The following is a 25,279-nucleotide window of genomic DNA, read 5'->3' on the forward strand; positions in this document are numbered from 1 at the left end:
TGAAAGTTCACACCACAGACCCTGTCAGGTGGATGGGCGTGCTGCTGTCCCGTCAATAAAAGGGTTTAATGAAGGGTGAATAGACCAAGCCAGGCTTCCCCGGTGCTGCTCTGTCAACCCCATTCAACTCTGCCCTACGGCACCAAGTACCTTAGCTCTGCCGTTTTGATTGTTGGGCACAGCACTGTAGCCAATTCCAGCCTGTCAAATGAAGGAATCTTCCAGAGGCCCCCACCACGGTTCTAAAACGGAATGCACAAATGTTGGTCTGTGTTTGCACGTCCTGAAACTCTGACTTGTGTGCACAAACACTGAATTTTGCATTTGCATCTGCTGGGAGCTGGTGGCAGGTTGATAGGGCAATGGGCTAAGAGTAAAGAGACCTGGCTTCTAAAGCTGCTCAGCCGCACAGCTGCTTGAGAACATGGGCAAGCCACTTACACTGTTTCTCAGATCCCCATTTTAAAAATGAAGAAAATAGGACAAAAAAAGTGTTAAGTATTATTCCTTATTGGTACTGCCGTGAGTTCTCCTAGCAGGCCCTCAAATGTTACTGCACATCAGTCAAAAGCTTCCTCCATCCTCATGTTAGGCAGAGACAAAGAAGAGTTGTGTTTATATTGAATCAGCTCCTTACAGAGAATATAGCACTTGTCCTTTCTTGCTAAAATACTCCTGATTGTGAGGCTCTTCTACAGCCTCTCGAAGATGAGAACTTTTGGTTGTATACTGCTTTCGCTCTGCACAGCAGTGGGATGTTCTAATGTTTTTAAAATCCTTAGTGCAATTTGCCAGTCCAACAGCAATATGCTTCCTCTTTATTTCGCTTTTAAGACCCCTTACCATGCCTCCTGTGTGGGGATTAACATGTAAATCAGATGGTGGGGTGAATGGATTCTGAGCAGACTCCATTTTTTTTATCAAATACCATTTCTTTCTTAATAAAGCTGGGGGCTGACCTCAGATTCACCCTCGGCTGAGTGCAATAGAGATGACATGGAGGTTTAATGGAAGGTGACACTCAGATTTAATGAATATATATATCCCAGCTCCTCTGCACTGTCAGATAAGGAACCTCTCCAGATTGCACAGCGTATTGGGGACTGGCAGCTCTGGGTCTGTCTGAAGTGACTTGTCGATAGTGGTGTCTAGCATTTCCTCTGCCACAACATCCATCCAGCAGTGTCACTAGGGTGCGGCCACCAATTATGGACTCCCTTTGTAATTCTACCTGTCCAGTTCCTCGGCCTGCCGAGTGAATTCTGTTTGAATGACGCTGAGTTCCCCTACTTGGGTGTCTAACAAAACAACACCCACAAAGCTTCCGGCTGCCTGGGGAGAATGTCTAAAGCAGTGGTCCCCAAGCTGTGGGGCTGCCCCCCTACGGGGGAGCAGAGGAACATTTGGGGGGCAGGCAACAGGGCCCGAGCCAGCCCCCAAGGGGGGGCGGAGAAGGAGCACCGCCCAGCCGCAGCTCTGGCCCCAGCCATAGCTCCGCTTGGCCCCCCTGCTCTATCCCCCAGCCCCAATTCCCCTCGAACTCTTGCTCTTGCCCCATCCCCAGTTCTGAACTTAGCTCCATCTTCAACCCAACCTCTTCTGCTGAGCCAACTGTGCAGTAATGGAGCCGGGGGAGGCACAGACTGATTCCACTACTAGTAAGGGGGTGGGGGTGCGACAGGAAAAGTTTGGGCACCACTGGTCTGAAGGGTCAGCACTATCGCTTGTTTTAATCACTGAAGGCTGCCTTTTTTGTAGCGTTTCCCCGGGTTGCCTTCTCATTACTCTTTGTGATTGGATGATAATGTTTAGATGGCTTTAAACCAAGGTATAGCACTTTTCATCCAAGGGTCCCAAAGCACTTTAGAAAGGATGGTAAATAGAGGAACACAATAATTCTACTAGATTGGATCAGACCACTGGTCTGTCTAGCCCCGGATCCTGTATCCAACAGTGACCTGTACTGACGTCTTCAGAGGAAGGGGCAAGAAACCTGTCAAGAGGCTATGATGGGGTAACCTGTCCCCCAGGGAAAACTTCCTCTTGATACCCCATAGCGAGAGGTTTTTTGTTGTTTTGGGGGGGGGGGGCGGAGGGGGAATCATCACCATGTCATAGAATATCAGGGTTGGAAGGGATCTCAGGAGATCATCTAATCCAACCCCCTGCTCAAAGCAGGACCAGTCCCCAATTTTTTGCCCCAGATCCCTAAATGGCCCCCTCAGGGATTGAACTCACAACCCTAGGTTTAGCAGGCCGGTGCTCAAACCACTGAGCTTTATTCCCTGAAGCGTGAGGGTTTAAATCTCTTCCAAAATTCTTTTGGGTTTTCAGTCTTCACTATAATGGCCTCTTCAGTCCTAGCAGATAAAAGTAAAACAAGATTGTATGGCTGGAAATAAGGTGCAATTTTTTAATAGTGAGCGTAATTAACCTTTGGAACAATTTACCAAGGTTTGTGGTGGATCCTCCATCACTGGGAATTTTTAAATCAATATTGGATGTTTTTCTAAAAGCTCTGCTCTAGTACAAACAGGAGTCAATTCAGGGAAGTCTTATGGCCTGTGTTATACAGGAGCTCAGACTAGATAATCACAGTGGTCACTTCTGGCCACCAAATCTATGAATCTGTTATAACTCTGGATGGTCTTTGTATTCATATAAGTATCCAGTCCTTTTTAGAAGCCTAGTAAACTCTTGATCTCAGTCATATCTTGTGGCAGTGAGTTCCACGGGCTAATTAATATTTCCTTCATCCGTTTTGAATTTTCCACCTTTCTGTTTCTGTATTATGAAATGGGCCAAATTAGATGTTTCCAGACTCTTCAAATGTATTTTCATGCCCCTGATTGTTCTGCTCACCCATTTCCAACCCCCTTCTATTTCTGCTAGAGTCTTTGAGGTGGGGTGACCAGAACTGCAAACAGTACTCCTGGTAAGCATGCATCATATCCTCCAATGGGAAAACAGGGACAGGGAGGATTTGCCCAAAGTCGTTCAACAAGTCAGTGTCAGAACTGAAAATAGAAGCCATCTCTCTTGGCACCTAGTTCAGTACCTTATTCACTGGGGCCACACTGCCTCCTGGTATGAAAGACGTTGCTTGACTGTTCCCTTTCAGGACTGAGACCTATCAATAGAGCTGGGTAGGAAATGGTTTCCCACACTGTGAAAATTTCCGAGATTTCAAATGTGGTTCCCATTCCAGGATGTAACTGAGGCATCGTGAAATTTTTCATGAAGAACAAGAGAGAGAGGGGAGGAGCGAGAGAGATCACAGAATACCCAGGGGACCAGGGTGCTCACTTGGGACATGTGAGGCTGAGATTCGAGTCTCTCTGCCTGATTCACAGCAAGGACTTGGACCTGGGATTCTGACCTTCCCAGGGAGCGCCCCCATCCACCCGGTTACTGGGCATTCTGAAGTCCGGGTTGCCCCTCTCTCTGACCAGCAATTCCATCCTGGACTTGAGAAACCTTTCCTGACTACAGTTTGAATTGAAACTGACCCTTTCCCAGGAAAGACATCTGTTTTAATGAATCAGTATTTTCTGGCAAAAAAAACCTGTTGTGTTGGAAAACTCTTGGCCAACTTTCCCTAGCAGCTTGGCTAGTCACAAGGCAGATTTCAGGGGCAGCTGCCAGAGGTAACTTCATTGCCACCACGACGTGGGCAGAAATGAGTTCTGTCTGACCTCTGTCACAGCAGGGACCCCAGGTGCATGGCAATAACTCTGACCCTTGTTTGTTTTCAGAGTGACCCCTTCTGGACTGCTGGCTCCCTCTCGGGTTCAGATTACCTGGAAGCTGCAAACCAATCGGTCTGTAAGCTGGCTGATATGTTGCAGATCGCCAAGGACAACATGTCAGTGATCTTGAACTTTCAGGACCTGCCACGAGATCATCCATACTACAGCACTTACATCAACATTACCCTGCAAACCATACTGGACTCTGGGATCCAGCAGCAGGCTGTAAGTCCTGCAGCGCTTTGGAGACAGGCTCGTGGGCTGGCTCTTTCAAGCTCAGAGGAAGAGGAGTTTGCTTTAGTAACTGGAGAAATCAGGGTTCCATGCAGAAGATTGATTTCTGGCCAGTTTTCTTTCTGCTGTAGAGGCTTTTGACCTCCTCTGTGCTTAGCCGTGGTGAAACCATGCTGCCCACTTCCCGACTATAGTGTCCATCCTCTAACCCACAGCGGTCTGGGGTGTACCGATCCCAGAAAGCCTTACTCTTCATTCCCTTGCACTGCCCTCTTGCAATGTGGGTGCTGTTTGGGTCGCACCAGGATTTGGGCTGCCCCAGAGCACACAATCTGCCAGGGCTCACACAGGGAAATCAGGATGCAGGCAGTGCGGTATCAGGAGGCCTCGTCACAGCTTGATCCCAATGTTCTCTGAGGCTGAATGGTGCTGGGTCCTGCCACTGGGGGTGTAGGATGCAGAGACAATCACAGACCTCTTCATGTGAGTGGCTGCGCTAAAGTGCCCAGCAGCAGGAGCACGTGAGACTCCTCTAGCACAAGACAGCTCCTTCCGGTGTGTCCAGCTAATCCCCAGAGCCAGGTTTCAGTACAAAAGTGAAGGGAAGCCTCCCTCTCCAGCAAGCCCCCATCAGTTCCTGCCTCTTCCCACCTTTCAAGGAATTGTTGCCCCTTTGGCCGGATGGTTCCCAAAATCCGGCACCTTGCAGGGTGGTGTTTTCGGTTTGGATGAGAAATCAGTGATGCAGAGTCAGGGTATCTTAGCGTGATCTGTTTATTTACAGAATGTGCTTGTGGTCCTGTTTCCTTGAACAGAAGGAGGAACAAACACGCACACAGGCAGCTCCTGTTGGCAGAAATCCCATCCATATCTGCACTGTCCCAAGAAGCGGCTGCCGGTCTGCCTCTGCTTCTCCCCAGGGCTCCAGAGGGTCCTGCTTGCTCAGTTACTCACTCCAGCTGTTGAACCTGCAGCCTCGTCCCAGCTCCTAGGAAACCCTGTTAGCTGCATGAGCTCCCAGCAGTCACTCTCTTCCTTTAAGCAATGATTCTTTCAGGGTGGGAGAAGCTGGAAGTGGCAGGAGCTACTGCAGAGCGAAGATTCCCATTTCCCAGGTTCAAACCTCGGGGCACTGGGGCAGCTCTTGAAATGTGACATCTGCTCAGCCCAGCCAAAATGGGAAACATCTGAGATTTCCCCCTCCTTCCTTTCTGATTTTAAATTATTGAAAGTAGCTTACAGTCAAACATGCGGATGTGCTAAACAGCTGAACATCTTGTGACTGTGAAATATTTCAGACTCTCCAGTTAGGTGAATAATACATCTGTATGCAGAGAAAAATGGAAATGTTTAGCAATCACACTTATGAAATGATTAGCCTGGGGAAGGATCCATTTTAAGCTTCCATCTGTCTTTCTAATGACTACTGCTGCCACCCGAGTTTCAATTAACTATGAGGCCACACCACCAGATATTTATTTTTGTGAGCCTGTTTGAATCTCCGTCAGCTTTCCTGGAGCTCATTTTACCACAAGGGGAATCGTGCTCCCTTCTTTGCAATTGTGTGGGCGAGCTAATGCAAAGAGGTGAGCAGAATAATTATGAAAATACAAGCCCTTGGTAGTGAGAACAAAATCCATTTTGATGCACTCTGCCTAGTTCTATGAACTGAACTCCTTTGCTCCAGAATTTCCAGCCTAGCTGGCTGAAAATGTGCACAACCTGCTTTAAACTGTTGTGGTGCATTATTAGGTGAGCATTGATTAGTTATTCTTCATTGATTAGTGGAATTTAAAGCCAGAAGGGACCAGTATGGTCATCTGGTCTGACCTCCTGCATAACACCGAAGATTTTCACCCAGTAATTCCTGTGTCGAGCCCAGACCTTGTGACTGAGGGTAGAACCTATTATTGTTAATTGATTAAGCTAATGTGTGTACAGTGCTTTGAAATCGGACTGGGAAGTGCTAAAAATTGCCAGGTTTGAACGGATTTAGTGCTGATGGAAGTGAAGACTGAATAATTCTAGTTTGAGCTGGACATAGTTTGGGCAGTTGCTGGAAAGCTTTTCCTACCCAGCTGTACCAGAGCCTGCTTGGTATCCTTTCCATGGGTCCTTCTTGTGCTGAAATGGATGTTTTGATGGGCACAAAGTGCATCTTAGCATGAAACCTTCCAATTTCTTATCCCTTGTCCTCTGGGTTAGAATTTAAACCTGTGTCCCTCGAGGTGAAAGTCTGGTGCCAAGACTCCACATTGTCAGCTAGTCAGCCCCGCATTCAAAATGCAGTCAAGTAAAGACGTGTGAGGCTTTAATCCCCTTTAAGCTGATTATAGCATTAGTGCAAACTCTCTAGCTTGGCTGTCCTTCCCGCTTCTTTGTACTCCCAAACTGCTCAGAGCCCGTATTCCTAACGCTTTCCCAGCTGCAAACAGGTTTCCGTCTTTGAGAATCATCTCTTTAATCAGAATGGCTCCATTTATTGACTCTCTCTCTCAGGTGATGTGGCTGCCCAACACGGAGCGGCAGCTGGTGAGGCAAATTGCGCCAGGTTTCCAGCAGACTTCTGACATCAAAGCAGACGCGGAGCGCTTGAGAGACAAAGGCATCAAACAGCTGAACCTGCGGTACACTAAGGTCACCAGTGAGGACATCAGGTGCGGGCCTTAGCTTTCATTGGTGTGAATTTCCACTTGCTCTGTGCGTGTGCTGTGTGCATTTTGCAAAGCCAAAGTATATAGCCGCTCCCTTGCCCCTTCCCATTGAGGCCTGCTGGGCTCTCAAGCTGTGGTCAAGCCAGGAACCGGGACCCAGCACTCAACCCACAGATTCTAGCGATCACAGTGGTCTCTTCTGGCCTTGGAATCTGCGGGTCTTTGGCCTTCTGGCTTCCAGGCAGCTGCTGTCCTTCCACAACAAAGAACTGCTCCCACTTAACAGGGCACATAGCTGGCTGTCCAGCGGGAGCTTTGCTGTCTGGTGGGGGGAGCATCTATAGTGGCAACATCACTTCAATCAAGGACAGACTCCATTTTCCCCTTTAATGGACCCATCGTATCTGCTAGTCCATGGGAGACAGCAGGAAACTCCCCCTCAGCTACATTAGCAGCAGTGCCCTGTTGTCACTTGATGATGGGAGGATCTTAGTGTCTCCTACCGGAGCCCCCTTGAATTTGTCAGCCCTAGTTTCACACCTACCTCAGGCAAAGGAGAGCAAGACACAGGCCAGGCTGAAAGTACAAGAAAAGAGGTTAATAGGATTGCAATTTCTTGCTAAGTAATGCATGAATCAATGGGTCACTGAGCAAACTGAGGCTGACCTACCATCAAGGGAAAAAGGCGAAAGGAGGCTCCGTTCTGAGCGAGATGCTGAGCACTTCCTACAGGCATTGTTTGCAGACACACCCAGATGCAGGGCAAACTCTCAGGCCATAAACCTTCCGACGTTCCAGAGCGCTGGTTTGCGCTGCGGTTGTGTCCGAGTGGGGCAGAGAGGGGCAATGGCAAGCAGGGCCCTAACTGAAACAGAGCTCATTCCTGTGTCCTAGTGGCTAGAGCCTGGGACTCAGGAGAAACGGGCTCTATTCCCCTGTGTGCCACTGGTCTGCTGTCTGTCTTTGGGCAAGTCATGTCCCCTGTCTGTGCCTCCGTTTCCACATCTGTAAAATGGAGCTAGTGATCCTGACCACCTTTGTAAAGCGCTTTGAGATCTACGATGAAAAGCGCTATATAAGAGCTAATTAGTTATAGTGTATATAGAGACCTCTTCTCTCCCCTTCCCCCCCCCCCCCACACAAAAACACAGTTATCGTCTTTAAGATTTTTGTCAGGCACGAGACAATCGACTCAACCCTTGCAGTGCTGAAGGGCTGAAAACTCAGACGAAGCTCCTCCTCGGTCTCTCTCCCTTTACTCCAACATGCTCTTCCACCCCCTGACCCTGGCCATTTGCAGTCTAGTCAACCTGCTGCAGGAAACCTTCCTCAGTCCCCAGGCCCATTGTCCCCAGCAGAGCCACCTAGGAATTGACCTTTCTGGGCAGTTTTCAGGTATTATCTTCTGGGAACCGGCCAGTTTAGAAGGGTTTACAGGATTGAGCAGTGAGGCGGCTGAGCCGGGCCTTTAAAGACTTTTCAACAGAATCCCTCTCTCCTGCTGTGTATTAGGGAATAAAATGTATTGCGTTATGGCCTCTGCGTTAAGGCTTTGCCACTAACACCTAGTGGTCGTGAAAGAAGTTTCTTTATGAAAGTTTTATGACCTGCTAATTATCAGCATGGTAAAGGGGACACAACCTGGGATGCCCCGTGTTAAAATGTTCTCCTCTAGGACAAGCATCCCTTGCTGGTTTGGAGACCTTGATCTCACAGCACTGAGACATATTTTGATGGTGTTGCAGGTAGGGGTGCTGGAACAAGTTGTATAGCGGGAGTGCTATGATGGAAACCATGTATTTGGTGTTTGTTTTTACTACTCCAAGCCAGGGGGTGCAGGAGCACCCCTGGTTCCAGCATTGCTGGTTGCATGGATATCAAAGATCTTTCCTGATTTCTTTTTAGTTATTTACAATGAGATCCCAAGACATGGGACAGTCCCATTGAAACTGGGACCATTGTGTGAAAAATCTAGACCGAGGGCAGCCCTGGATCTGACCCCTTGGACAGTAAAGGGGGGTTGTGTAGTTTAAATACCTGTGCCACCCTAGTATGTTTGCCAAAGATCCTGTGGGAGAAGAGATTTATGTTATGATGGTCTGGCCCATTTCCAAGTGAGGGTCATGGAAGCAGAAGGAGAGAGTGGCTAATCTTAATAGCTTTTTACATGGAGTTTAGTGTGTGACAACATTAAGGGAGCCTTTTAGAAATCAAAATATTAATCATCTGATTCTCATTCCAATACCAGTTTCAGAGGAAGTTTAGGCAACTCATTCAAAGCACATCCAGCCAGTTTTTCAACCTGATTAGCAACCGCCCTTTGTGTCTCATTCATCTGCTCCAGAGCTGCTGCTGCTGTGAACCTCTGATTTAGGCCAAGCTCCTGAGTTCTTTCAGACATTACTTTGTGCCAATAAATTTGAACACAGCCTTTTAACGACCCTATTTAAATCGGCCTCGTCTCATCTTTAATTAGCCAATGCCGTCTTTCTTCTCGGTAGTATGTGGAGTTTGAATTTCATAGGGTGTGAATCAAAATGACCTCTGCTGCTAAAGTTAAACAGATAAGGGATGTGTTGCCCCTAGGCGGCCTGGTTAATTTTTAGGATTTATTGCTTGCCAAGCTTGACTTGGTCCTTAAGAAAACATGGAAATCAAACGGTTTGGGAGAGGAGATAAAATTTTAAAGCTAGAAAGGAAAGTAGGTCCTGTTATGTAGGTAAGGACTGATGACTGAACTGCAGTGTATCACACTGTAACCGACGCTGTTTTCTGAAAAACAGATAGTTCACAACCCACGGATGTTAAATGGTTAAGGGCCAGATTGTGCTACTGCAGTGCGGGTTGCCACTGAGGACCAGTGTGGAGCTGCGCTGCGTCAGGGGGAGCTGTCCAGACATGTAGATCGATCCAGGCACTGTGCCGAAGGGGATGGGGAAGGAATGAAGGCAAAATATGCCCTGTAACTTTCACTGCATGAGAGGCAGAGAGGTCCAGTCATAGGGTGTTCAGAGACCTGGGTTCTATTCCTAGCTCTGCCACTGACTTGTTGTGTGACCGTGGGCAAGTCACTTCCCCTCTGCCGCTGTTTCCCCTCCCACCCTTTGTCTTGTCTATTTAGATAAAGTTCCTCCAGTGTATATACAGCGCCTGGCACAGATGGAACCTCTTGGTGCTGCTGTAGTAGAAATTAATACATGCTTTTAAATTCTAAATCCATATCAATTTTGGCCCAAATGCACCACTCCCCTTTTTTAGTTGTTGGATTCCTTCTACTAAAGAGTTGACCCTGTAATGGCAACTGAATCCTCTTTTCCTGCTACACACACCACGTTTGCACAGAGCAGCTAGTATTATGAACGTGGTTAATAAAAGCTCACGGCCTGCTGCTCCGCTGCTGAAAACAAAACCAGGCCATGTTACATACGTTCCGGAACTAGAGGAACCAGCTCTGCCGGCGTGCTACAAGGAGCAATCTTACGTTTGCCTGGTAGCCCCTGGTGCTCTAGGTAGAGCAAAGCCTTGCCCACCCTTTCTCCTTTCCATTCATTCTCCATCTCTTGGAGAATTATGGAGAAGGGGTGCCCACCCGGCAGTTGTGCGGTGGTTTGTTCTAATTATCCTGGCTCTGTTCTGTTTGCCTCAGCAGTCTCAAGAACCAAACCTGCCATGTTGGCAAACTGAAGGGTTCAACCATAGGGTTCAAAGGGACATTGCCACAGTCCAACATCAGACTCATTAACTGGGGAGCTACTGACCACACGGATTGAATCAACCCTGATGAAATGCCATCCTTTACCACAAAATACATGTCCTAACTACTGTATATGAGTGCTTACTCGGCATGACCAGCATTGCTTTCAAGAGTGTATAGCTTCACCCTCAATAGTCAGTATAATCAGATCGTATTAACAGCCTTGTGCTACCTCCATAATTACACATGGTGTTGACCATCTTCAAAGTGTTAATGAATCGTCACAGTCAGATAAGGAAACTGAGGCAGAGTGACTTACCCAGGGCCATAGATAGGATCAATATCCGCATTGCAACTCGAGAGTTCTTGTCTCCCAGTCTTGTTCTGACCTCTGAAGCAAACCCCTTGAAAAATGGATTAAAGCATTCAGAAGACTTGAGACCTCTTTTGTTAGCAAACAAGAGCCCCATAAATCTATGTCTGGACCCAGGCAGGAGAGTAAGAGTATGACTGACTCTTACATCGGTCTCCAGTTTAATTCAGTGACTTGCCCTTTCAGTATTATAGGCATCTGCGATGGCTGTTCATTTAACATCACCCTAATTAGAGACGCTTTTTAAAAATGTGTCCAGACTACCACCATGTGGGGTGATAGAATTATGTATATCTAAGCCGGAAACTGCTCTGGTGAGTGAATAAAGCTTTTAAGATCAAATAGTGGTTTAATAGGTTTTAAGGCCAGATGAGATCTTGTGTTTCAACATGACCTACTTCACCAAATTTCAAATCTGGCCACTATTAAAAAGCATGCTGTTTGTCAGATGACTCTAATCTCCCTTTGTATTTATTTCACACGAATCACCCGTGTATAGGATATGGCATTTTGTGTCCTCTGTTCGCTGTACTTACAGAGATACTAACCTACTGCTCTGTTTTTCTCGGCAGGGAATACGCCGCCGCGAACCTGAGCGTTAATCTCTACGTTGTGAATGAACCATGGCTATACTCTATCCTGTGGTGTGCTGGTGTTCAGTCTGTCACGTCTGATAGCTCACAAATCCTTAGCAAGGTGCCGTTTCCCGTTTGGCTAATGGTAAGCAAGACCACATGTGAAAAATTCATATGGTACATAAGATTCACCTCCACTGTCATCCCTTTAAAAAACAGGGACAGATTTCTGGGTATGTTCGAGGCTGCTCTGGCCTGTAGAAGCCATACGTTAGAGGGGTAGGTTCAGCGGCGTGCTATCAAAATTTTAATGAGAGACTCCTTCAAAAATGTTCAGTCTCAGACCTACAAGATTCCCTGGGTTGGATACTTTCCCCTCTTCCCCCAGCAAAACTCTGTCTTCATACTCTTCTCTTATCCAAATCAATCAGTTCTTCCACTCCATGCCCCCCGGCTTAGTACCCTTCAACACACCATGCTCCCTCTCACCAATACCACATTGAGGTACTGTACCTCTGCGTGGAACCCCTATCTGGCAGCTGTTCCTAGCAGCAGCAGTGGTGATGGTGGCAGAAGTGGGTTTTCCCTAAGTCTGTCTATGGGATGTTAAGTGGAAAGTGGATCCCCTCTTCGAATGAGCTGGGTGGTCAGTTGGGGAATGGGCTCCCTTTGGTTGCTGAGGTGGCAGGTCTCTTCAGCTGGTGATAGGAGTGACAGAGCTGGACACCTCTGGCTGGTGGATGGGGAGCAGAGCTCTGGTCCTTTGCATAGTTCCAGCTTTCCAGCCCTGGGTGGGCAGGCACCAGTCAGGGGAGAGATGGGTGGCAGTGGCTCCAGGACTCATGCCCCCTGCAACAACAGTTTGCCCCGTCTCCTTATGGACAGCTAGAGCAGGGCTGTAGGGGTTGTGGAGACTACGTTGTGCAGTCCCTGCCCGCCATGTGTACCTAGAGCAACTCGTGGGGGCATGCTGGGAAGGGACCGTCCATTGTAGCAGCTGTCACAGTTGCAGCAATAGTGAGTCTGCCCAGAAAGGGCCCTAACTTTGAACAAGCTGATTCAGCTTCAGCATTTCAGGGCAGATTGCGAAACTCATTTTTGCTGTCTCCTCACCAATATAACCGGCTCCTGCCTGTGGTTATCCCTCCACTGTGTGGGGGGAATTAGATCATGAAGACTGGCCCTGTCGGCCACTGAGCAGACAATGGCCCATTGAAAATTTGCATTTCCATTTATTTGGATCTTTGAAGCTTGAGAAAGCCAACATGAAGATGAAGTGATGTGAGGCTGCCGTGTCTAGGGATTCTCAAAGCAAGTCAAGATGGTTAAATATTCAGGGGGGTGGGGTCTCTTTAAGAAATGAAGTCTTGTGCACCGTTCCAGGGCTGGCGATTATCTAGTACTGACCCAAGAAACCCTTTCTGATCCTGCTCCATGAATGCATGACCCTGCAATGTCTTGTACGCTATCTGCAGCTTGATCTTGGAGCTCTTCTTGGACCAGCTAGTCCTGGAACAAACAAGGTGAGGGCAACTATTGATTTAGTCTTAAGAGGCACACAGGATCTGGTCCAAGAGGTGAATATAGCTTAACTGCTCTGGAATAATAACCATAATATAATTAAATATAACACACTTCTGGGGGGGGAAATCCCAAAGAAAACCTCCACACCAGTAGTTAGCTTCAAAAAGGGGAACTATGCAAATTGAGGAGGCTAGTTAAATAGAAATTAACAAGAACAGCAACAAGAGTAAAATGCCTGCAAGCTGCAGGGCACCTTTTTAAAAACACCATAATAGAGGCTCAAGCTATGTATACCCTAAATAAAAAACAAACAAAACCAGTAAGAGGACCAAAAAATGCCACCATGGCTACACAAGAGAGTAAAAGAAGCAGCTGGAGATCAGACATAGTTTAAAAATTTGAAGTCAAACCCCTACGAAGGGAAATACTCTGGCAAGTGTGAAAGTATGATTAGGCAGGACAAAAAAGAATTTGAAGAGCAATTAAGAAAAAGACACACACAGAGCAATATTTTTTGAAGTAGATTAGGAAGCCTGTCAAACAGTCCATGGGGCCATCGGTCGATCGGGGTACTAAAGGGGCACTCAAAGGAGACAAGGCCATTTCAAAGAAGCTAAATTAATTCTGTGCATCAGTCTTCACTGCAGAGGATGCAAGGGGGGGACTCCCACATCTGAGTCATTCTTTGGGTGACAAATCTGAAGAACTGACCCAGATTGACGTTTCAGTAGAGGAGGCTTTTCAACAAATTGGAAACAGTAATAAGTCACCAGGGCCAGATGGTATTCCCCCACGAGTTCTGAAGGAACTCAGATGTGAAACTGCAGACCTACTAACTGTGGTTTGTAACTGATTGCTGAAATCAGCCCCTGTACCAGATGACTGGAGGATAGCTAATGTGATAGTGATTTTTTTTTTAAAAAAGGCTCCAGAGATAATCTTGGCCATTACAGGCCAGTAAGCCTAACTTCACTTCCAGGCAAATTGGTTGAAACTATAGTAAAAAACAGAATGATCAGACACCTACATTAACACAATACATTGGAAGAGTCGACACAGCTTCTGTAAAGGGAAATCGTGCCTCACCAATCGATTAGAATTCTTTGAGTGGGGTCAACAAATATGTGGACAAAGATGATCCAGTCGATGTAGTGTACTTGGACTTTCAGAAAGCCTTTGATGAGATCTCTTACCAATGGCTCGTAAGCAAAGTAGGCAGTCATGGGATAAGAGGGAAGATCCTCTTATGGATCACTAATTGGTTAAAAGGCAGGAAATGAAGGTTTGGAATAAATGGTCAATTGTCACAATCGAGAGAGGCAAATAGTGAAGTCCCCCAGCAAGCTGTACTGAGTTCAGTGCTGTTCAACATATTCATAAATGATCTGGAAAAAGGGGTAAGTAGTGAAGTAGCAAAGTTTGCAGATGATACAAAACTATTCAAGATAGTTAGATCCAAAGCTGACTGTGAAGAGTTACAAAAGAATCTCACAAAAATGCATGACTGGGCAACAAACTGGCAGATGAAATTCAGTGTTGATAAATGCAAAGTAATGTACATAGGAAAACATAATCCCAGCGACACATACAAAACGGTGGGGTTTAAATTAGCTGTTACCACTTAAGAAAGAGATCCTGGGGTCATCCTGGATAGTTCTCTGAAACCATCCGCTCAGTGTGCAGCAGTAATCAAAAAAGCGAACATTAGGAACCATTAGGAAAGGGATAGATAACAGGACAGCAAATATCATACCACTATATAAATCCATGGTACACCCACCCCTTGAATAGTGCCTGCAGTTCAGGTCACCCCATCTCAAAAAAGTTGTGTTACAATTGGAAAAGGTTCAGAGAAAGGCAACAAAAATGAGTAGAGGCACGGAACAGCTTCAACATGAGGAGAGATTAAAAAGCCTGGGACAGTTTAGCTTCGACAAGAGAATACTCGGGGCTTGTCTTCGCTACCACACTAAATCGGAGCAGTTGCGATCGGGGCAGCGGCATCTGGTTTAGCGCGTCAACTTAATTAATCCACCTCAATGAGAGGCGGAAGCTATGTTAGTGGTAGAGTGTCTCCTGCCGACATAACGTGGTGTAGACACTGCATTAAGTCGATGTAAGTTACGTTGCTCAGGGGGGCGGTTTTTTCACACCTCCTGAATGGCATAACTTACATCAACTTAAGTGGTAAGAACGTAACATAAGAATCGCCAGACTGGGTCAGACCAAAGGTCCATCTAGCCCAGTATCCTGTGTATTGACAGTGGCCAATGCCAGGTGCTTCAGAGGCAATGAACAGAACAGGTAATTATCAAGTGATCCATCCCCTGTCGTCCATTCCCAGCTTCTGGCAAACAGAAGCTAGGGACAGCATCCCTGCCCTGGTGGTGTAGACAAGCCTTAACAGGGGATATGATAGAGATCTATAAAATCATGACCGGTGTGGAGAAAGTGAATAGGGAAGTGTTATTTACCCCCTTCACATAACACATGAACCAGGGGTACCCACTGAAATTAATAGGCTGCAGGTTTAAAACAAAAGGAAGTACTTCTTCACACAACACACAGTCAGTCTGTGAAACGCTTTGCTAGGGGATGTTGTGAAGGCCAAAACTATAACAGGGTTCCCAAAAGAACTAGAAAGGTGGAGGATAGGTCCATCAATGGCTATTAGCCAGATGGGCAGGGATGCAACCCCATGCTCTGAGTGACCCAAGCCTCTGTTTGCTAGAAGCTGGGAATAGATGACAGGATGGATCACTAGATGATTTCCTGTTCTGTTCGTTCCCTCTGAAGCACCTGGCATTGGCCACTGTGGGAAGACAGCATGCTGGGCTAGTTGGACCATTGGTGTGACCCAGTACGGCCATTCTTATGTTCTTATCACCTCGTGCTGCAATGTGACAATATGTCTTACTATTAAAGCAGGGTAGTGGCTGGTCAGTATTTGGATGATTTATAATAATAATACCTAGCACTTCTATCACACCTTTCATCAGTAGATCTCAAAATGATTTACAAAGGAGTTCAGCAGTATTATTCCCATTTTACAGATGTGGAAACTGAGGCACGGGAAAGCGAGGTGACCATGGTCACCAACAGGCCAGTGGAAGAGCCAGGAATAGAACTAGGTATATTGAGTTCCAGTGCAGTGCTCTGTCCTCCAGGTCTCACTGCCTCCTTTGTAAGCAAGTTCTGAATCAGCCCCCTCCATTAGCTAGAGGGACGCTGGGCTCCTGGAGACAGTCTTTCAGAAGATTCCTAAAATTTGGTGACCTCTTTGCAATTGCTGTAGTTCCCATACTATTCTCACGTGAGTTATTGGTGGTATTGTCTTAGTCTGATGCATGGCCAGATTCTAACTGGTATGGTTATATTCTGCCTTCCTAAATTCCCTCTGGAAATTTCAGTAGGCTACAGTCTGTCGTGCTTCCTATTGTGTATCCTTATTCACACAAGAATTTTAGTGACATTTTGGTGGTGGTCGGAACAATTGCTGTGAAGTTATTTGGGCTCCCCCTGGATGAATGATGCAATGTAATCCTCAGTCATTCATTCAAAGTACTCTTTTCACTGACTTTTCACAGGTGTCGGGCCACTGAAACGGGAACAGAGGCGAGGCCAGCTCAGTCGGTCACTTAAAAACAGAATTGGGTTAATTATTTTAAAACGTTGGCCAGTGGTTCATCTTCAAACATCAGAGTTTGGAAAAATACAGTGAGACCTGTCTTAATATATTGAGCTCTCTTATAGAGCACTGTTCATCCATAGATCTTAGAGTACTTTACAGAAGAGGGGCAATATCACTATTCCCATAAACTAAGACAAGAAGGAGAGATGACTTGCCAAAGGTCAGACACTCAGTTGGAGGAGGAACCAGGAATCGAGCCCAGGTCTCCTGACACTCAGTTCAGCGCTAGGCCACAATATCTCTCAAGTCACCACCATGGAGAACAATAAAAATGAGTTTCCCTCATCAATATTGCCTGCCACAAGAAAGTGAATGAGCTAAAGCCATATTGGCTTGTGCTGCACAACAATGGGGAGATAAAAACAGGTGTATTGCAAAGAACAAGTCTGGTAAAGAGAAAAATATGTCCAGTCTTCTAAATTCTTCCCTTTGATGTAACCCCTGAGCTCTGTGGGAACTGTGTGTACATCCCAGATGTAGTTTGGTTCAATCTTCCCTTTATTGAGTCTCTCAGATGAACCCATACTTCAGTGCATACTGGTGTATAATTGGCTGCTGTTCACCATAAAACTCCCTGCGTACTGTAAGTGTCAGGACCATGTGTGATTCATACCATCTGAATTCTGTTCTGACTAAATCGGAGTCTTTCGGAATTGATTTCAACCTGGGAGCCAGAGCAAACCTTTCATTCTTGCTGAAAAGTGATGATCTCCAAGGCACGTTTCTTTATGGCCCTGAGGTGACCCCAGGGGCTTTGTTGCACTTTAAGGATAAATAGGGATGTTATTTCCATTTGCTGCTGTGGTAAATTAGTGCCAGCTGCATCAGTCTCTGGTAACTGAGGCTCCTTGCTGACAGAAATGCTCGCTCATGCTCTCGCTGATTCTTTTCATCAGCCAGTTCCTGGTATTAATACTTCCAAGTCAAAATGCAGATTCAGTTCAGCTGCACAGAAGCAATACTAAAATATTTCCAGGGCTGTTATTTTAGCAGGTCCTTTAGGCCTCTCATGCCTGCTGCCAAGCATATGAAGGAGAGATTTTTGAGATGTAACTCTGTTCTTTTGCAATTATATACGTGCAATTTTCCTCATATCCTCTGTTGTGAGCAGAGGGCTTCTAATGAATGGCAGAGGGCTTCTAAGCGAAACTGTCAATACAAGTCAAACGGTGAGATCTGATGGATGACTGCTCAAGTCTTGAATCAGCTGAGCTCAGGGCTTGTCTACACTTACTGGGGGTTCAACGTGTGGTGATCGATGCATCGGCAGTCGATTTAGCGGGTCTCGACCGCCGATCGCTCTCCTGTCAACTCCTGTACTCCACCGGAACGAGAAACGCAAGGGGAGTCGACGGGAGAGCGTCTCCAGTTGACACTGCATTGTGTGGACCCCGCTGTGAGTAGATCTAAGTACACTGACTTCAGCTATGTTATTCACATAGCTGAAGTTGCGTAACTTAGATTGATCTCCCCCCATAGTGTAGACAAGGCCTCAGTTTTGTGTATCTCTGCAGAACAGATGTGTTTACTCTCCTGTGCCCCTTTCCCAGCAGTGCTCAGCATTAGGAGTTGTGAGAAGATTTCGGTTTATTGGTGTGTTGCAAATGCTGTCACTCGTAGTGTACGTGAATTAAAACACATAGTTTTTCTTTACAGAAATAATCCTATCTAACTTCTAAAGATAGTATTTTATTCCAGTTGAGAGAGAGAGAGAGCTGTTCAGAAAACAGAACTTTCATCCCATGGGAAAGTCTGATATTTCAACATTTTGTTGTTCAAAATATCAAAATTTTTCTCGTGGAATGAAAAGTTCCAAAAAAAAACCTTAAATTTGGGAATGTCCTGATGAAAAACTGGGCATTTTTTTATCAAAACATTTAGTTTTGAAATATTGATGTTTTGGAAATCTTGATTCAAAATTAAATGTTTTGCTTTGAATTTTCCTTTCAAAAAATTGGAAAACACAGTCAATCAGCTTTTTCCCATCCAAAAAAAAAAAATCGCTTTCAACAAAACTCTATATTTTGTCCAGAAATTTTCAGTTAAAATGTTTTGACCTGCTCTAATGAGAGGTCACATGTCTGTGATGTTTGTTTTAATATAGTTAGTGTATATAGATAGATGCAGTATGTTCAAACATTTAAATACAGATTTATTACAATGTCATTGTTTCACAGTTAAAAAATGCAAAGTTTAAAAACTCCATCAGAAACATTGTTGGATAAAACTAATAGGATGTGCCAAGTTATGATACAATTTTTACAATATAAAATGTGCCATACTCAGCCACACTGAGACAGACAAACAAGAGTAGAAGCCATTACATGCAAGGAGGTAGAATAAGCATTGCTGAAGGAAGGAATTACAGATTCATAGATTCCGAGGCCAGAAGGGACCCTTGTGATCATCTGATCTGACCTCCTGTGTAATATAGGCCATGGAACCCCTCACCCCCCAAAATAATTCCTAGAGCAAATCTCTAAAAGCATCCAATCTTGATTTATAAATTGTCATTGATGGGGCGTCCCCCATGACCCTTGGAAAATTGTTCCAGGGGTTAATTACCCTCATTGTTAAGAATGTATGCCTTATTACCAGTCTGAATTTGTCTAGCTTCAACTTCCAGCCATTGGATCAGTTAAACCTTTCTCTGCTAGATTGAAGAGTCCATTTCTAAATATTTGTTACCCATGTAAATACTTACAGACAGTAGTCCACTCACCCCTTAACTTCTCTTTGTTAAGCTACATAGATTGAGCTTTGAGTCTTACCTTTTGTGGTCTGTTTTTCATCCAGGTAACCCGAACGTTGCGTGAGTGTAGCTTTTTTACATGACGTATTCCATCTTTCTTCTTAAAAGAATAGAAAAAAGTGGCTTGCGCTTACTTGTATTAGCATTTATAAAGTCCCAATGACTCTCTCACATCTTGTGTTTAAGCAGTGCCAGGTTTACAGTGGCGCCATGGAGCCAGGCCCATGCTCAGAAGGGGCCTTGGCCTGCTCCGCTTGCACTGTGCCCCGAGACCCCGCTGGCTCCCCCGCCCACCACTTGCTCCTCTCGGCCTGGCCATTGGCTGGCCAAGGGCTCCTCTCTGCCCCCTGGCCCCACCCCCCGGCTCCTCTCTACCCCCTGGCCGGACCCCAGTGCACCTCCGGCTCCAGGCAGTCTCTGCTTCCCACTACCTGTGGGGCCCCACCTGTCTCCCCACCCGGAGCTGAGCTGCCTGGGACTGGTGCAGAAGCCTGGCCAGTCCCAGCCAGGTGTGTGGGGGGGGGGGGAGGGGGAGGGGGGACGACAGTGTCTGGGGCTTGGTTGGGCCCCTCTAGGCAAGTGCGTCTTGAGGAAGCCCAGCCAGGGCAGGTCCTGACCTGGCTAATTGTGCCACTCCCGAGGGTCTGGAGCGATTCCTCGCCCTGGGACCAGCCCTGGCTGCGCTGCTAGTTTGGCCTGGCAGACAGAGTCACCTCCCGGTAGGGCCCTGGTGAGTGTGGCTGGGAGGCAGGGCGTGGGGGAGTGGGCCCCTAGGGAACCTGGGGGGTGCTGGGCTGTAAGGGGGTGGGGAAGATGTGTGTGCTGGGGCACTGTGTGTCTGGCAACTGCCGGTTTGTAAATAGTGCCCTTGCACTGGGCTGAGAGGAGCGGGGAGGCCCATGCCATGCCCCATTGCCCCGGCTGGCCCCTTGCTTTGGGGACTGACCTCCCTGCGCCATGCTCCATTCCCTCCAGGGGGGCCCACAGATATGTTTGGAGCCGGGCCCAAAAAAGGTTAATCTGGCCCTGAAGTGCACTGCTGACCTGGGGACTTAGCAAGGTGAGTGGGCTCAGCAAAGGGCGACCCTTTGCTTTATTGGAGATGGTTATATCTGCAGGGCTGTGTGAGCAGAGGTACATCGGTTGGTATATCTGCCCTCTGAGCGTAACCTGAAGTCATTTTTCGATCACTTGACTTTTTAGTTAAAACTAGATACTCTCCACCCCCCTGCAGCAAAGCACATGATGTTCATGGGACTACTTGCATACTTAGGGACAGATCTTCAGCTGGTGTTGATGATCAAAAATCCACTGAAGTCAATGGAGCTATGCCCATTTATACCAGCTGTGCATCTGCCACTGAAATGCAAAAACATGCTTGGGCCTGGATTTGTAAAGGTGTTTAGGCATCGCTGCCCTCAGCATTGCAACACCAAACTGGCTTAGGAGCCTAACTCTCATTTTCAAAAGGGATTTAGGTACTCAGGAGCCACAATCCCATTGACAGTTGGTGGGATTTTGGCTTCTAAGTGATTAAATCCCTTTTGAAAATGAGTTTTAGGCTCCTAAATCAGTTAGGCATTGCAGCGCTGAGCCCAGCCACGCTTAGGCCCAGATTGTTAAAGGGATTCAAGTGCTTAGCTGAATCGGGGCCTTGCTCCTCAATGGGCGGTGTGTCCAGGCCAAGTTTCAAACCTGAGCTGTACCTGCTGTAGTAAAACGTTCAAATCGAAGTCTGGGTAGAGAATTTCTTGAGTTTATTTTTTCAGTCCCCCATAAACTCAGAAATCACCAAAGGCAGTTTAATCTCTTCTTCAGAGAGAGAGAGAAGATGTGGAAATGTTCACCCCCAAAGGTGAGTGTTGCGAACACTGGTAGCATGCGAAAAGAGGGCTAGAATGGATGCTGCTTTGCAGGTCTTTCCTGGCAATGTGGTGGTCTTTAAAAGTAAAAAACTGGGGTAGCTTGAGGATCCAGATGAACTGGGATCCAAAATCCTGCTTGCTTGGGTGTGGTTACGGTAAAAAGAGATGTTTGGTCCATCTCACAAACTTCATGACACAGATGTGCCCTGGATATTTCTGTATACGACAATCTATTTAGCATTGAGTGCTCTCCAAATTTGGACAAACTGGAAGGTATAAGGTGTGCTTGTCTTTTTGTCTTCCAGCCTCCACACGAGTACAATCTAATCTGGATAACAGCTGATCTCATTTCATTTACCATAATTGTAGGAGTTTTTATATTCCAGAAGTAAGTAGCATTATCACAGATCAACTCTCATGTATTTGTGGTGTGTTTGTTCATCTCAAGGGTGTGGAGATAAAAGGGAGATGCAGTATTCTCTAGAGCCCTTGCTTATAATGACACTTATAATCAGCCCCAGTCCCAATTTACTTATCCCCTCACCTACCCCCACTCAGTTATAAGCAGTTGAACGAGGCTGCTACATGGGACATAAAGATTACGACGAATGAGGACTTCTGAAAAGGGGTGGTCGTTCAAACTTGGTGTGGTTCTTGAGGTGGCACTAAAAAATGTGTGTGGGAGAGAACTGTCAATGCTTAAGAGAAACAGGAACCACAAGGAAAGAGCTTAAAATACTTCAATGTTATATGAGGAACTCTCAGCAGCTCCAGAGATTCTCCCATCATGGGAATGCTTTAGAATGCGAAGAAACCTCTATGAGTTGGGATGTTGTAAAATTGGAACGTTCAGTTTGGAAGAAAAGCATGAGATTGTCAGAACTTCGCCGATCACCTAATGGCTTTACAGTTCAGGTTTCGCTTAATGTTTGGAGAACGGTTCCACGCCCTTCTCTAACGGACAGAGGGAGCAATAACTTCTACTAGCGAGTATTGGAAACTTCACTAAAGATAGCATAGCTAAGGTTGCATTTGGTTCCTTGGTTTATCTGAGGATTAAATATCTTTGTTAAGCATGGAAACAAATGCAGAACACAAACTAGATTACCTCCCTTGCTCATAGGATGGAGATCTAATTTTTTGGCAAGTTGCAAGTAAACCTACTTGTTTGCATTAGGAATTCATAATGGCAGGGTAGGGGAATGTTTAACATGTTTTTGGAACCCTCTAACAAGTATCAGTCACCCATGCCATGCTCTCCTTTGTTTATCCTGGGGGGAACCCTGGCACATCCCCTGAAACTTGCCTTTCCTCCTAAGAGGAACTTTTCATCACCAGTTATGACAATGTGACCTGGCTGTCTTGGAAAACCTGGACTCAGCAATAGATATGCTCTGAGGACAGGAAGACAGCAGGGTCTGCCTAAGGAAATGTGTCATTTTAAAACTCCACCTTCTCCTTTTCTGAGTTTCTCTTTGTAGCCTTCTGTTTGGCACATCTAAACCACCACAGTGTGTGTACTGAATGGGCTGTAATTTCCATCCTGATTATTACCACAAACATCCTGGCATTAGGCACAGCAGTCGCCCATGAAACATCCGCTTCAACTTTGCAAGCTAGTGATTGCGATGTCACGTTGCCCTCATTAAGTTGCTTTGTGACTAATTCCCTATGCAGATAATTACATTGCTATTTTTGTAATGTGTTACAGTAGAGTGTCTGCAGCTGTTGAGAACCCCACTTACCGGCTGGACTCCGTGCCAGAGACTAGAGCTGTCGTACTGCATCTACCTGGCCTCGTTCAACTCTGTTATATCTTTGCCATCCGCTGCATTCAGTAACCCAGATTCATAACAGGGGTAACTCCAAGGCAGCGGAGTTATGCCGGCAATGAGTTTTGTTCACTGACTTCATTGTTGTGGCATAAGTGTAACTGACCAACAATATCCTCATATCACGTTAGGAAATTTCCCAGAAACCAAAAGTACAGCTGTAAAATTATCAGAATTTTGACTGTATTTTGGATCAGAATAATATAGATTTTGAGGCCAGGAAGGGACCCTTGCGGTCATCTAGTCTGCATAACACAGGCCATAGAATTTCACCTGGGTCTAAAACTTGATTTCTTAAATTGCAGGTGAATCATACAAATCAAATAAACCCTTACCCCAGATGAACACCAGATAAAGAAATGCACTGAGCACCCTGGATCAGTCACAAGGGTGTGACTGTCTGACTTGCTCTCTTGTTTGGGAATTTTAAGGCCAGAGTGGCAACCATTTGACCCTTTGTTTCAGAGTCTTCAAGTCTTTCCTAAAGCAGTTCTACAGCAATTCCTCTGAATCCCTTCCAAGAATCTGCATCTTAAGACAGTCTGAATTTATGTATTTATTTAATCTTTCTATGCAACATCCCTTGAAAAACAGGCTATTTAGATATTTACCCAGGCTGCTGAGAGCGTGGAGAGACAGGGATAATTTCCAGTAATCATGGATTTTTAAACGGCCAGAAAAGGAATGTAAAGAGTATGGTGAGAGGTGAAATGAGCAGACATTGAGGGAGTGGTAGAAATATTGTTATGTAAGTGCCTGAAATCCCCATTGTGCTAGGTGGTGGTAAGAGCTCAGAAATACTCTTGGTGACCATATACAAATTCAAACTTGGTGCAAGCAGGGACACTTGCAGTTCACTTCAGTAGTACCTGCTTTCCCTAGGGCTGAATTTCATCCCTTGTCTTTACCCTGTAGCTCACAATGTGTCCAAACCTGTTAGTGGAATTACTCAGAGGCCTATAGTTTGCAGGGTCAATCAGTTACAGGTGAGTATTAAAACCTCCCATAGCCAGGACTTGTTACCCTCCAAAGTGTCTCTTTTAAAGATTTTTAAAAAAAAAAAAAAGAAAAGAAAAGAAAAATTCAACGCCACAAATTCCAATTGCTGGAACTAAAGCCAAGGACTTGCCTTTATAGATGTGGGACTGGGAACCTACACTACTGCCCCGTGGTTGTCACTCAGAGGGAGCCATTCCCATGCCTCATGCCCGTCTCTGCCGTGTGGAAGTGTTGGTGCTGCATTTGGGGAGTTCAGAAACCAATCCCCAATCCCAGCTGAATCATTCTCTCTCCCTCTCTCCGCTGCAGTGAGACAGGCTCAGAATCTGACCCTTGTGGATTCTTTGCAAGTCTTGCTGGGCAAATCCGTTACTTCCTTCACCCCAAGGATGAGGCGATGGGTTGGAATGGAGCCACACCTTAATGTGCTCGTCCTACCCCCTAGGCATAGCTTTCCTGCTTTCCATAGCAGGGCTACATGTTATTCTACTGTTCAGCCTCAGCCCTAGTGACCAGATGTCGAATCTCTGTGGTCTCGCAAGTGGGGAAGTACCGACTGTGATGACGTTCTAATCCAGGGGTGGGCAAACTTTTTGGCCCGAGGGCCACATCTGGGTATGGAAATTGTATGGCGGGCATGAATGCTCACGAAACTGAGGGTTGAGGTGCAGGAGGGGCTGAGGGCTCTGGGGCGGGGGCAGAAATGAGGAGTTCAGGGTGCGGGAGGGGGCTCCAGGCTGGGGAAGAGGGTTGAGGTGCAGGGTGGGGGGTGAGGGCTCCGGCTGGAGGTGCAGGCTGCAGCGTGGGGCTGGGGATGAGGGTTTGGGGGCATAGGAGGGTGTTCTGGGCTGCGACTCAGGGTTTCAGAGGGTGGGAGGGAGATCAGGGCTGGGGCAGGGGGTTGGGGCAAGGGAGGGGGTTGGGTGCAGGCTCCGGGCAGCGCTTACCTCAAGCAGCTTCTAGAAGCAGCGGCATGTCCCCCCTCCAGCTCCTACACAGAGGTGCAGCCAGGCGGCTCTGTGCACTGCCCCGTCCGCAGACGCCACCCTGCAGCTCCCATTGGCCTCAGTTCCCAGCCAATGGGAGCTGCAGGGGCAGTGCAAGGAGCTCCATGGCTACCCCTACGTGTAGGAGCCGGAGGGGGCACATGCCGCTGCTTCCGGGAGCCGTGCGGAGCCACGGCACGTGCAGAGCGGGGTAAGCCCCCGACCCCACTCCCTGGCTGGAGCAGGGCAAGCCGCAGATCCTGCTACCCAGCAGGAGCTCAAGGGCCGGATTAAAACATCTAAAGGGCCGGATGCGGCCCCCTGGGCCGTAGTTTGCCCATCCCTGGTCTA

General features: G+C 46.7%; 1 protein-coding gene across 3 annotated transcripts in view; it reads left to right on the forward strand.

Moving 5' to 3' along the window:
- GDPD5 (glycerophosphodiester phosphodiesterase domain containing 5) overlaps window positions 1–25,279 on the forward strand; it is a 337,315-nt gene that overhangs the window by 301,682 nt on the left and 10,354 nt on the right. For 2 of the 3 annotated variants that reach the window (XM_074955111.1, XM_074955119.1), the window contains exons 12-15: window positions 3,756–3,974; window positions 6,483–6,640; window positions 11,277–11,424; window positions 21,417–21,499. In XM_074955111.1, the coding sequence (XP_074811212.1) occupies window positions 3,756–3,974; window positions 6,483–6,640; window positions 11,277–11,424; window positions 21,417–21,499 (608 nt within the window). The remainder of the gene's footprint in view (window positions 1–3,755; window positions 3,975–6,482; window positions 6,641–11,276; window positions 11,425–21,416; window positions 21,500–25,279) is intronic. The other variant, XM_074955130.1, reaches the window with a different exon arrangement.

The sequence above is a fragment of the Natator depressus genome, chromosome 1 (genome assembly GCF_965152275.1).
Source record: "Natator depressus isolate rNatDep1 chromosome 1, rNatDep2.hap1, whole genome shotgun sequence".
NCBI lineage: Eukaryota > Metazoa > Chordata > Testudines > Cheloniidae > Natator > Natator depressus.